The sequence below is a fragment of the Ptiloglossa arizonensis genome, chromosome 4, assembly GCF_051014685.1.
Source record: "Ptiloglossa arizonensis isolate GNS036 chromosome 4, iyPtiAriz1_principal, whole genome shotgun sequence".
Classification (NCBI taxonomy): domain Eukaryota; kingdom Metazoa; phylum Arthropoda; class Insecta; order Hymenoptera; family Colletidae; genus Ptiloglossa; species Ptiloglossa arizonensis.
The window spans coordinates 7842425-7856706 of NC_135051.1; the positions used below are offsets into that span (position 1 = coordinate 7842425).

Below are 14282 nucleotides of genomic sequence, written 5' to 3' on the forward strand. Positions count from 1 at the left end.
GTTTCCCGTAAATGTCTCCTAAATCATGCATGTACCATCGATTCTTTATATCGCCCCCACGTTGAAGAGTAGCAATTGCGATTGGAAATATATATCGGAATACTTTCAAATATCAGTGCACAAGCAGCCCCATGAATAAATACAAAGTCTATGAACGATGAATAAAGAATGCCGCTAGATCAAAAACCAGATCTCGTTGATGTCTGGTACTATACCGCCACGATCGATTCTCGAGAGCCTAATTCTGAAACGAAGATATTGAAATCTCCACAACATCTTTATTTGGGAAGTGTATTAGTATGCAAGAGATTGCATTTAATATGCAAGAGATTGCATTTAGTATGCAAGAGATATCATTGCACAGTTTTCGAATAATTTGTTTACACAATATACGCGATCGTTTTGTTTGCAAGTTCGAACGAGTGTTTATTATTCCCAACAAGATTCGATCGTATGAAAATTCTTTAGCAGACAAGGGTTGATCGCGAGCCGTACAAGCATTTGTCCAGGTGTCAGCGAATAGAGAATATACAAATCCCCGAGTGTAAAGAAATAATGGAGTATTTTATCCGCACAAAATTTTATACAGGCAATTATGCGATATGTGTCACGTTACACCGCATATTAATCGTAATTGAGGTTCACAGATGGTAGTGGCACTTATGAATTCGTTTGTAACTTATGAATTCTACAAGATTGAAGGAGATACAAACCCACAGTCGAAACATATAGGTTTCTTTAGACTCTGGGTCTATGTTTTTTAAGATATTATATCTCAGACTCTATATCTATGTTTTTTAAGATATATTTTAGACTCTATGTCTATGTTTTTTAAGATATTATATTTTAGACTCTGTGTTTATGTTTTTTAAGATATATTTTAGACTCTATGTCTATGTTTTTTAAGATATTATACTTTAGACTCTATGTCTATGTTCTTTAAGATATTATATTTCAGACTCCATGTCTATGTTTTTAAGATATTACATTTTGGACTCTATGTCCATGTTTTTTAAGATACGTTGACCGCAAGGCAAATTAGGATTCGTTGTCACTGCTCATTCTTCTATAAGTAGTACGATATCAACTGCAGCGAGGTTGGAACGGTTACTCGTTGATTCGTAAGACTGGATTCTCTTTTCGTAGCTAGAGATAGTAACGTCAGTCCTTTGATAAAGCGGAACTATCTTTTTCACGAAACGACAACCACTACTCGGTCTTACAGGAGGTTACATCGTGTCGTTCCCTTATTCATGCATAACTCATCGATTCTATACCATCCTCCCATGTTCAATAGTAGCAATTTCGGTGGCATGTGTATCAGAATACTTTCCTCTTGAATAATAGTGCGCAAATGGCGCACAGAATAATTATAAAGTCTTCGAGAAACGAATAAAGGATGTCGTTACATCAAAGACAAAATGGAATTGATATCTTTAAGCGAATCTCGATAATTGTTTCAGAGAATTTGCATGGAAATTTCAAATAAGAACATCCACTTGTTCGAAATTCTATGCGAGTTTGATAAACAGTGTATCCTTACAGTTACATCGTCACATTATGTTTCCTTATCAAGTGCATCAAACTTTAGTATCCAAACAATTGTCTTAAACTACTTTGAACCGTATCGTGGAATATTACATTATTCGTTATTATGTTTGTTATTGTTTTTGGTGTTGGTTTAGCGTAAGAAGTGCTTCTTTTTCCTGACGAGATTCTGACGCGATTCTAGACAGATTCTGTTCAACAAAAGCCTCTGGGACATAACTACTATTATAGATTGTTCGATAAGTTTTATCGAACGATCCATTAGAAAAATTATCCTACTTGGGAATTATTTCTTCAAAATAAATTGCACTCACAGGTTGCTCCAAGTTAGGATTAATTACTGCACTTGTTTCTTCGTTTTGCTTATTGTCACCATGTAGATCCCATGTGCAATGCGACGCAATTGTTAGTTAGGATCAACAGAGAGCTTCTGTTGCTAGCATCGTACATAACGCATCAATTCCATGTACTGTATTTAAAACGTAGCTATTATATCGACGTGCACAGCAGTAGGAGTAAATACGAACCGAGAAATCGATGATCGAAACTCAAAATGATCTTGAAGCGCAGCGATGATTTCTCGACCGCCATTGCAACGATCTTTATGAAGTTCTCTGGTCTTTGGATCGCAGCTAATCGCGTGGAACGGTTGTACAGATCCATCACCTTGGTGTATAGTTTCTGTGGGATATTTTTTATCGCATGGCTCGTAACAAGAGAAGTTTACTACACCAGGAACGCTTTGAGCGTAAGTATGCGTTGTAAAGTTTTGCATTTAATAGAATTTAAAGAAACGAATCGAATAGAAATAAGCGAACTATAAGAGGAATTGAAAATGTTCGTAAATACGTATTCCTATTATTTTGTATTTAATAGAATTTAAAGAAACGAAGACTAAATACAAATAAGTGAATGATAAGAGGAATTGAGAATGTTCGTAAAGACGCATTCCTATTATTTTGCATTTAATAGAATTTAAAGAAACAAAGACTAAATACAAATAAGTGAACGATAAGAGGAATTGAAAATGTTCGTAAATAAATACACATGACTTGATCATGTGCTAATTATTTCGAATACAAATTTATAGTACTCACATAAAAGAATTGTATTTGGATTATTATACTTCTAATTTCATTGTTCTCCTGTTATTAAACGAAAGAAAATTTACTCAGAAATTTTTTAAAGATGATACCGTGTTAGAAGACTGTGGTATCTATTTGTAAATTTCTTCAAAAGGATTCTCGTTCAAGTATTGATAAAAGATTAATTTTGAGCGATGTGTCCACTAAATTATTGAAATTGTAATAGCTAAATCTTTGTGCATCTATTATTGGGAATTAATGACGACAAGAACCTCGACTGCATAAATTCATGTGTTATATTTTTATGTTCGTAGGAGTGTCTATTTAACGTGTCCAGCTTTTTAAGCATGACCATGGCTTTATTCAAGTTACTTATTTTACTTCCACGCAGAAAGGATTTTCTACATTTAATTTTATACTTGAAACGAAAATTTTTGCACTCGAATTACGACTTCTACGAAGGAGCAATCTTGGACACGTGCAAACGTAACTCTGTATTTTTCGTTTGCATCTTTACTGGTTTTTGCCATGTGACAGTGATGAGTTACATGCTGAGTCCTATCGTGGGTGAGCCGATTTATTTCTCCCAGAATTAATAGAAATTTTTCAAACCTTTCATAGTCTTCGCTAATGTAACACGAATTGATTTCCACGTTTATATAAAGACAAGAAACATTAGATTACTGTTACAAATTGTGGAATTAAGATCCTAATCGTGACATTAAAATATTCTTGAATTTTCCTCCTATAAATCTTTCTCTGCAATATTCTCACAGGGTGTTCGAAAATTCAATGGTCTGAAAGATACAAATCTAATTGTTACACAGTTAACATATTAAGTACTTTTACAAGTGCTATTAATTAATTTATGATTTCGTACAAATTAATTTACGCTTCAAAATTAACGTTCAATACCTGTCTAGACTAAACGATATTCAAATAAATTTTGATACTGGTAAAAAATTGGATTCTTAAAAGCAACGTACAATACATTGTATAAACAAATCTCGTTTGCACCCTGAGCAGATAATCTCTGGACAAATAGAATCTGCCCCAGCTCCGGTTGCAATCTCTTATTTATAAATTGTAACGAGAAAAAAATTATTCGCATTCTTATTCTAGTAAACATTGGAAGAAACGAGTCAGATAGAATACTTCCATTTACCATTAGAACGGATCTGCCGTTAACTACGACACCGTATTATGAGATAACATTTATATTACAGGTATTGCCATTCTTTGTGTTTGTTCTAAGTATTTTCAAACAGAAATTAGGCTGTTCCAGACAGTATCGTATCATACCAGAAACATTTCTTTTAAGTACTTAACACGTTGTTTGTCAGGACAAGTTTCCAAACCCTCAACATTTGTTCAAAATTATAATTTAAAAAAATAGAAGTATATTAAGTTATTTATAACATTCCTAATGACAGTAACTTTACTTAAAAGTTGACGAGTATCGAGGTTCACACATTTACAAATATTAAAAGTCTACAAGTATTAATGAAACGTGAGTTTGAAACTTTGCAGTCAACGTGTTATGTAAAAAAAAAACCGAGGCAAGAATTTAACTGAACTTTGTTGTTATAAAAGCTTTATCATGTCCCAACAACATGGCTCGGTTGTAATTAAAATAATTAAACCATGGACTTTATTTTGGCACAGGCTCTGTCCTTGTACCAAACTGGGGTGTGCTACCTTTGCTTCGATAATTTTCTGTTTATCATGACTCTGCAAGTGGCTACTCAGTTTCGTATACTGCAGTACAGACTAGAGAATATGAAGAGTGTGAAAAATCAGGAGAAACACAGTGCACTTTTCGATGCGGGTTCGTCGGATTGCGATGCAGACAAATATTACGATGCGTTCAAAACTTACGTTCGACAACACCAAGCACTGATCGCGTACTGTGAGAAGCTTGAAAATGTGTTCAGCTTTTTTTCACTCGGTCAAGTGCTCCTGTTCAGCATGTTGATCTGCCTTGACGGATACCTGACACTTGCGGTCAGTATACGACACAACTTCAACCACTTGTGCAAAATATATCGTGTTATAAATCTGAAAGTAATAGTATAGATTTCTTTTCTTACTGGTGTTCGAACTCCATCGTTAATAAAACATTCTTTACGTGCTACACAAACATACCAAACATAAATAATTACGATATTTACCACGTAAATTTACCGTAATAAGGTAGTAAGTCTAATTATCTTTCATAGAAAATGAATACGATGCACCATTGCAGTTGAAAATGATGCACCATTAATAAAATATTCTTCACGTGCTACAAGTGTTCTAACATAATAATAGTAATGTCGTTTTTATTAGAAACAATCGCGTATTAGGAATAAAGATAAATAATAACGAAATTTACCATAATAATATAATAAGCTTATTTATTATATCTTCCATACGTTGAGAACAATGCAAGCGATTCAAACGTGTATTGAAATTTAGAATTTTTGCATTAAATGTATTATTATCTCACACTTAACTTTTTTTTGTGACACATTGTGTCCCATAGACAGATGCACACGCTTCAAGACGTCTTATTTTTGTATCTCATACGATCGCCATAATAGCGCAGCTGTTTATGTATACCTACAGTAGCGATTGTTTAATACAAGAGAGCTCGAATGTTGCATCGGCCATGTACGCTGCACCGTGGTTTCGTTTGCCAATGAGCAAATATGGACGAATTCTGCGAAAAGATTTGACACTTGTGATGATAAGGTCAAGAGTACCTTGCAGTTTATCAGGTTACGGATTCTTCACTGTGTCTCTGGAAACTTATACTAAGGTAATTAATGTCGAGGGTTTTTATTAAGAGTAGTGATGGCTATGAATATAATTTCTAAGAAATTTGTTCAAATAGATACAATAATACTTACCTAGATCTATGTAAAAAGGAACTTCTAAGTAAGTTCTATTACAAATGTATATATATAGTATTTATTTGTCAAAAGTTCAGTTTGATCTACACGCTAAGAGATAATTACTAAGGTAATTAATGTCGAGGGTCTTTATTAAGAGTAGTGATGGCCATGAATATAATTTCTGAGAAATTTGTCCAAATATATACAATAATACTTACTTAGTTCCTTCGTAAGTTCTATTACAAATGTACAGTATTTATTTGTTAAAAGTTCGGTCTGATCTACACGTTAAGAGGTAATTAATGTTGAGGGTATTTATTAGGAGTAGTGATGGCCATGAATATAATTTCTGAGAAATTTGTCCAAATATATACAATAATACTTACTTAGTTCCTTCGTAAGTTCTATTACAAATGTATATATAGTATTTATTTGTCAAAAGTTCAATTTGATCTACACGCTAAGAAGTAATTAATGTTGAGGGTCTTTATTAAGAGTAGTAATGGCCAAGAATATAATTTGTAAGAAATTTGTCCAAATATATACAATAATACTTACCTACTTTCATCGTAAGTTCTACTACAAATGTACAGTATTTATTTGTTAAAAGTTCAGTTTGATCTACACGATAAGAGCTTGACACTTTCCTCGTCGTATCTGGTCTTCTCTTCGTCTTCTCATTAAGAGCTTGCACCGTGGATATTTTTCTCTTATTAATAACTCTGTAAATAAATTTTGATCAGTTAAAAATGATAATGCTTTTAATTCTTTTTTACAATTGTTGTTTCGTTCTCTTCTCTTATCACTTGGATCTCTGGAGGAGAGATCCTTTTGAATAATTTATCCCCGTACGAGCCCCCAAATAACTATTGCTCTGATGTGGTATATTAAAGTATATTTAATAATATTATATATTACAATGATGATAGTGTTAGATGTAGTGTCAGTGGTTAGTTTCGCTGGATACGTCTTTTAGTTGTCTCGTCTTATCGTCTTTTTTGTCATACCGTCCGCGACACACTCTTCGGACATACTCTCGTCGTCATACTTTGTCATACTATGTCATACTGTATCATACTGTGTTCCTACGTTCTTCTCGCGCTCTATATAGTCATTCCCATTCATTCTCTTTCATTCCAATCCTCAGTCTCTCTCACTTCAGACATTCGGCCACGCTCGGCCATCCCAATCACCCGTCTTTTCTAAACACTCTTCACTTTCTCCGAACCACATGTATTTCCTTTCATCCCCATGCATTCTCACGCTCGGTCGTCGCACAAGACCCTTTGTAAAGGATACTCGTGCCTTCCAGGGAAGCTAGCGAGCCGATCGGCGCTAAATGTTTACTTCAACTCGAGTCCAACCGCGCACGTTATCTTGTTTAGGCCTACGCTCGAAGCAAGCCTAAGCGGACGCCGAAAATCCGATACTACACAATTGTCTACCACTTGTACACATAGCAATAATCAAATACTCGTAACGGAACTTGGGACAGGACTGGAAATTAAAATTACGATAACAATCGTAACATCCATAATAGTTATTTCTGTTCAAGCTTGTTAGTTTATTTCTTACAGGTACTGAGTACAGCATTCTCCTACTTCACACTATTAAGGCAAAGATCCACGATTACACTGTGAATTTGTTCAAACTATGTTTTGTAATACATAAAACAGTATATTGTTTTATGGATAATGTACGGTCAATCCATTGTAGTTGTTACATATCCGAGTAAAATTTTTTGTAAATGTAGAATACACTTTCTTATATGTAAGTATATCAGGTATATCTATATTAATGTGACTTTGTTCACTAATGTGTTGGTAAATAATTGTAGGAAAAATTTGTTTCAGATAGCGGAGAATAAAACGTGCATTATATTTATTTTTCTTCTTTGTCACTAAACACATGACCGAAGAACGTTAGATAACTATATTGTTTCTATTACTACAGAAGAAACTTGAACCTCATGGAACCACGTGAGTTGTAACGTTGTACAAATATTAATCAATGAAAATAATATATTTGAATAAAATTGTTATGTAGCTGATTGTATCATGTCGTTCAATATATTTTTAAAAAGTAATTATTATTCTTCTGGTATTAGCGATCTAAAGTTACTGCTTTAATAATAATTAAGTTTCGAATATATATCTATATATATATATATATCTTCTATAATTAGAAAAATAATGCTGTACACACGTTCCAAAATTCTTAAATAACAACCCCTCTTCCTTCTCCTTCTAAAAAACAAGAGTAATATATTTTTACGATTGTTAACTTTAGTGATTAGAAAAAGATGTTAAGCTATCCGTACTTTTTTTATATTCAATTTTTTTTTACGGACTCGTGCAAAATCCACTATAATTTCTTTCCACTTATTCGAACGATTATGTGCAACCAGACAACAATTTGTCAAGTAGAAATCGTGTCAAATTTTTACTCGAATAAAGTACTTACCGAATAAAGTATATCAACTGAAAGTCCTGTTACTGTTAAAGAACATCTAAGACACAATCTTTCAATAATATTAGATTGTTCGGAAAGTGATTTCGTTTTTTTTTTGGTGAAAATGAAACACGATTTCTTTAGAGTCTATAAACATTTCATTAAATTATACATTCTCCATTTTGGAAAACGAAATTATTTTCCGAACAACCCAATAGTTTCGTTTCGTCTCCCCCAAATGTATTAACTAACCTTCTTCGATTCAAGTGATCACTCTGTCCTAATACTTATTCTTTCACCAATATTAACTCACAAATTTCAGAATCATCGCGTTCCTTGTAGTGTTCACACCACAGACAAAAAAAAATTCACGAGAGTCCAAAAAGTTACCACAGAGTGTACTCTAACGTGAGAATCCTCTTTGCAAATGGATATTCAACGGTCAGGCAACATTCAATCGTAGAAAAAGTTCTCGATCATTGTTATCGGAATTATTCATAATTCATCGATTGAACGCATCACCCTCACGTTCACGGCTATCAATTGCTGTATCGCGGGATAATTTTCTTCCAAACAACAGCGCACGAGTAACGTTAAGAATAAATATAAAGTCTACGGGCGATGAATGGACAATGTCGCTAGATCAAAGACACGCGTGATCAAAGACCATAAGTCGATGCGATTGATTTCTTCGAGTTCACTTCGATCATCGAGAATCTGCGTGGATATACCAAACAATAAAATCCACTTGTTCGTGGCTCTGTACGAGTTTAGTGCACCATGAAAATGTTAAACAATATCAGATTCTGATGTAACAACGTGCAACAATTTTGGAGTATTAACGTACCTCGTTGATTATCGTTTTAATTTAAACCACGTTGGATATAAATTTTGTGTCAATTTAAACCACGTTGGATATAAATTTTGTGTTAATTTGAACCACGTTGGATATAAATTTCGTGTCAATTTAAACGAGAAACGTTTGTCGGTCATACGTGGGACATGATCGAGCAACTCGTTACCCTCGTGGATCACTTTCCAAGTGGCTGGTACAAATCGTTCCTTCAAGATGAGCAATAGTCACTCGATAAATTATGAAGAAAATTCTTTATTCCGGTTCTACATACATCCAGCCTGTATTTCTCATTTCATACACAGCTGTTAGTTGAAATTGAGGTTCACAGAGGGTAGATAGATCAATCCTCTACATTGTACCTCGAAAGAAGAGCAGCAATTACATCGACATGTGTAGTGATAAGGATAAATACACGGTGCACGATCAATAAACAAAATGGTATCGGTATGCCAAAGCCATGTGGCGTTGAATTCATTATCCTGGATAGATTGTAAAAATCGATAAACAGTTTCCCGGTTGCTCTTGCGTTCAATATTCGAATCGAGAGAGAGTACGGTTAGGCGAAAAATAAACGTGATCATGGCACGTCGCCACGAGGTGTCCATTGCTTTAACGTTCTTTTTTTTAAAGTTATCCGGTCTTTGGGTGGCGGCTAATAGCTTCGAGGAACGATGCAGATTTATTACCATTGTTTGTTCGATCGTTGGTATGTTTTGTCATATTTGGATCGTGACGGCAGACACTTATTACTGCAGAGCAGACTTTGGCGTAAGTAGAGGAATTCAAAAGTTCGAGGATAACTCTTCTTATCGAAGATACATTTGGTGGTTTGGTGTGGCAACATTTTCAGCACGTTGTATAATTAGATTTAAACTCGTAATTAAAGAATAATACGATTGAAATGAATCCAGTTCGTTCGTAAATGGAATGTGGTTTGTACTATTTTATAGAATCTCAGAAAATTATAGAAATGTAATTCGTAATTCAAAAATAATAGAAACGAATCCAGTTTCTTCGTAAATGAAAACTATTTACCAGCAAGAGGACGAAAAATACAATGGGTTATAAATAAATACATATCCATTGCTGGAAAATTTAGCTCTAATAGAATGTGGTACTATTTTATAAAATTTCAGAAAATTACTCGTAATTTAAAAATAATAGAAATGAATCTAATTCGTTCGTAAATGAAAACTATTTACCAATCAGAGAACCAAAAATACAATGGGTTGTAAATAGATACATATCCATTGCTGGAAAATTTAGCTCTAATAGAATGTGGTACTATTTTATAGAATTTCAGAAAATGACTAGTAATTCAAAAATAACAGAAATGAATCTAATTCGTTCTTAAATGATAACTGTTTACCAATCAGAGAACCAAAAATACAATGAATTGTAAATAGATACATATTGTACATATATTTATGTATGTATGTATCTTCGTGGAAATATTGCCAACGGATCGGTGATGTTTTTCTGATAAAAATAAGTACAAACGCAAGCTCGTTTGTTTGGAATTTCTGTAACGACGAGCGAAGTAACAATTTCAGATCACTGAACGAATATTCAATTTTTCTGTCCATAGATTACTCTGTATAATCTGTGCAACGTTTTGAGTTCGTCCATGTCGGTATTCAAGTTGTTTTGCTTGCTTGTGCACAGAAAGGATTTCCTTAGTTTAGTTCTGTATCTGCGACGGAAATTTTTGCACGGGAAATACGACGACTACGAGAAAATAATTTTAAACGAATGCAAAGGCACCTCAACATTTTACATTTGTACTTTCACCTCTCTCTCTAACGCGACACTGATCAGTTACGTTATAAGCCCGATCATAGGTAAGTCGATTAAACGAAGTTCGTAGGATACTCGAAGCGTAACAATTTTTTCTAACCATTTTCTAAATTTAGAGAAAAGCCTAAATCGGATTACTGAGAACTATATTTGTGTATTTAATTTACCGCTTAGTTCCACGCGAGTGTAGAGAGATTATCAAATATTAAATTTACTTTCGTTCCGAATATAGTAAATATTGGAAAAAACGAATCAGACAGACTGCATCCTTTCAATGTAAGACTGGACCTGCCGTTGACAATGACACCTTACTTTGAGATCATTTTTATCCTACAGGTATTGATAGAAGATTTTTTGGGCAAGATATTAAATATTTATGTTATCTATTAGATTCAGTTCAAGAGCTTCGCTATGAATTAACAATGTTACTTTACAAATTTCTAGAGTGCAATTATTATTAAGTGACTGAATTCTGGACATTATATTTCAGATTTTTTTCTTATACCAAACCGGTATATGCTACTTTTGCTTCGATAATATTTTATGCATGATGAATCTGCACGTAGCTGGTCAATTTCGTATATTACAGTACAGATTCGAAAATATGAAGAGCACGATCGACATGGAAGAGCGTAGTGGAAATTTAAATGTTCATTCATCGCGCTGGCGCAATGAAAATAAATATTACGAGACATTCAAAGGCTACGTTCGAGAACACCAGAACCTCATTGCATTTTGCGACAAGCTCGAAGTGGTGTTCAATTTCTTTGCTCTGGGCCAAGTGTTACTGTTCAGTTTGTTAATTTGCCTCGACGGATACCTAATTCTTGTGGTTAGTATGTACACTTATTGGACCAATAAAAGTCAAATTTTCCTTTCGAAAACTTCCTTACACTCACGTATCGAAAACTGAATGAACGTATGAGATTGTTCGGAAAGTCGTTTCGTTTTTTTTTTTTGGTGAAAGTGAAACACGATTTTTTTCAGAGCGTTTAAACGTTTCATTAAATTATATATTATCCATTTTTGAAAACTATACGACTTTCCGAACAATCCAATAAATAGTGGTGTAAGTGATTCCGTTATTTGAACGTGGAATAAATTTGTCACTTGTGAGTAAAAATTACCGAATACAGTTACAATATTTATTAAGTATGTTTACCGTGACAATGACATTGGTTTTATAATTATTTAATTATGTATATATAATAAAATAATTGTGCATTCAGTGGTTTAACCCAATAAATTATATTTTATTATTATGATGGGTACATCTAATTATATCTATATTTTTAAATATAGATATATAAATATTTTTAAATATAGATACATAAATATTTCTAAACATAGATATAATTTAATTGTTAATATATATATATATACATACACACACATGTTAATGAATGAGAATGCAAATTTGTAAAATTGATAGATTATTCTGTTATTTGTTTACCTTGCTTTGTGTTATTTCATACGTCAGAAAAATACAAGCAGTTCAAATATAAATTACAATATCTTAAATTTCTGCGTTAAATTATCAAGGAGTACCAAGTATCGTGCTATAAATTTCTATAAATCAATCCTATTAATGTATACTTAACTTTCACTTGTTGTAAATTGTTTTACAGGCAGACGAAGCCCCCTCGAGACGCTTTATTTTCATGTTTCACATAATCGCCTGTATAGCCCAGCTGTTCATGTTTACGTACAGTTGCGATTGTTTGATTCAAGAAAGCACCAGCGTAGCCATGTCAGTGTACGCATCTCCGTGGATTGACATGTCAATGAACAAAGATGGAGCCATGCTGCGAAAAGAGTTGGTACTTGTGATAGCGAGATCCAGATCACCTTGTTGCCTGACAGGCTATGGTTTCTTCAATGTATCCCTGGAAACGTACACTAAGGTGATCGAGAAAACTGACGTTGATCGTTGACCAATTAATAGATAAACTATTTTTCGTATTTCCATCCGCGATTTTTCGTTGTGCCACTTCGTGTATGCTTTTAATTCCCAAAGAGACGAAGTCACGACGATTTGAAATCAATGTCACAAATTTATTCGTTCTTCGGTATATGTGGAAAACTATATCTCGAGTGTTCGTAAAAAATTATTGTACGATCGTTTCTATATTTACACGAATATCTAAAACATTTTCAAGTGGCTTGAAAATCTTAAATAAATATTATTTCATTTATTATAGGTCCTCAGTACAGCATTTTCTTACTTCACGTTGTTAAGACAAGGCTCCACGACCACACACTGAATTTGTTCAGACTGCGTTGTTTCATGTTTCGAGCATTGCAGCATTGTTGTTCGATTGATGTACGGATCCGTTACAGTTTCTTACATACGCGAGTAAAAATAGTTGAAAAAGAATAATAGTTCCACTGTTTCAAAAATTCTACTATTCGTTCTTCGGTAAATGTGGAAAACTATAACTGAAGTGTTCGATTGTTCAAAAAAGATGACGTTCAAAAAATTATTGTACGATCGTTTATATATTTATACGAATATGTAAAACATTTTCAAGTGGTTTCAAAATCTGAAAACTTTCATAACAATTTGGAGACATATCCAGTTCACGTTATTCGCGAATGTATTTAATAATGTTTTCTTCGACGTGTCAGCCTGGTTTCACGTACACGAACTAATGCTACTTTATGGACACGCGTGTTTGTATAATAAATTCTACGGTGAGGAGAATAAAGTAATTTCGCAAGAAACATTTCAAGTTTTTTACCAATTCTATTCGAGCAATTCTATCGTTAGCCCTTCTCTTCCAATCACGTTGAATTACAAATTAATAAATATACAATATAAATTTCAATGTAAAAACCAAGCACCACTTTCGTGAAAATTAAGAACAATTTGAGCAGATGTATTCGATACCCAATCACACAGAACTATTTTCCTCGAAACAAGATATTGTACTCTAAATAAGATACTTACACTTATATTAAGTATATTGTACATACTTCAGGATGTCACGGCTCTGCTGCCAATGATCCTACGTTCACCATCACAACGTTTCACCAAACGTTTACTGTTACAAATTATTGCATTCTGTAACTCTTCCCTGTAATTCAATACTCAATCACCCAGAAATGTTTTCCTCGAAACAAGACATCGTACTCTAAATAAGATACTTATACTCATACTAAGTATATCGTACATACTTCAGGATGTCACGGTTCCGCTGCCAATGATCCTACGTTCACCATCACAACGTTTCACCAAACGTTTACTATTACAAATTGTTGCAATCTATAATTTCTTCCCTGTAATGCAATATCAAATCACCCAGAAGTGTTTTCCTCGAAACAAGATACTGTACTTGAGAATGTCACTCCATACTTCAGGATGTCACGATTCCACTACCAACGATCCCACGTTCCCAATCACAACGTTTCACCAAACGTTCATCGCTACCAATGATCCAACGTTCCCAATCGCAACGTTTCACCAAACGTTTATCTCCACAAGTGCATTCTTTATTGCATTCTGTAATACCTCGTGAGATCCTTCTCGGAGCTGCACGCTCCTTCTCGCGAAACAAAATTCGACTAATATTGTTGCCACTCGGTCTCGTGGACAATCTCCTAATAGTGCTCCCCGAATGTTGCATAATTCATCGATTCTATAGATAACTTCCGCGTGGCGAAGTAGCA

The 14282-nt window shown here is 33.9% G+C and overlaps 2 protein-coding genes across 2 annotated transcripts; both read left to right on the forward strand.

The window, feature by feature from the left end:
• Nucleotides 1-2101: 2101 nt before the first annotated feature.
• LOC143146098 (odorant receptor 10-like) lies at nucleotides 2102-7489 on the forward strand. Its single transcript, XM_076310108.1, has 7 exons — nucleotides 2102-2296; nucleotides 2948-3200; nucleotides 3756-3859; nucleotides 4299-4637; nucleotides 5158-5433; nucleotides 7087-7279; nucleotides 7363-7489. The coding sequence occupies exons 1-6, from the start codon at nucleotides 2102-2104 to the stop codon at nucleotides 7147-7149; spliced, it is 1230 nt and encodes a 409-aa protein (XP_076166223.1). The 3' UTR covers nucleotides 7150-7279; nucleotides 7363-7489.
• Nucleotides 7490-9456: 1967 nt separating this feature from the next.
• On the forward strand, nucleotides 9457-13151 carry LOC143145793 (odorant receptor 13a-like). The gene is made up of 6 exons (XM_076309517.1): nucleotides 9457-9584; nucleotides 10405-10657; nucleotides 10846-10949; nucleotides 11104-11445; nucleotides 12242-12517; nucleotides 12815-13151. The coding sequence occupies exons 1-6, from the start codon at nucleotides 9525-9527 to the stop codon at nucleotides 12875-12877; spliced, it is 1098 nt and encodes a 365-aa protein (XP_076165632.1). The 5' UTR covers nucleotides 9457-9524; the 3' UTR covers nucleotides 12878-13151.
• Nucleotides 13152-14282: the final 1131 nt, after the last annotated feature.

Coding starts and splice junctions, on each gene's coding strand:
- LOC143146098 (XM_076310108.1), top strand. CDS start 2,102: ATGATCTTGAAGCGCAGCGATGATTTCTCGACCGCCATTGCAACGATC. Junction 4,638..5,157: donor ACGGATACCTGACACTTGCG/GTCAGTATACGA, acceptor TGTGTCCCATAG/ACAGATGCACACGCTTCAAG. Junction 5,434..7,086: donor CTCTGGAAACTTATACTAAG/GTAATTAATGTC, acceptor TATTTCTTACAG/GTACTGAGTACAGCATTCTC.
- LOC143145793 (XM_076309517.1), top strand. CDS start 9,525: ATGTTTTGTCATATTTGGATCGTGACGGCAGACACTTATTACTGCAGA. Junction 11,446..12,241: donor ACGGATACCTAATTCTTGTG/GTTAGTATGTAC, acceptor ATTGTTTTACAG/GCAGACGAAGCCCCCTCGAG. Junction 12,518..12,814: donor CCCTGGAAACGTACACTAAG/GTGATCGAGAAA, acceptor CATTTATTATAG/GTCCTCAGTACAGCATTTTC.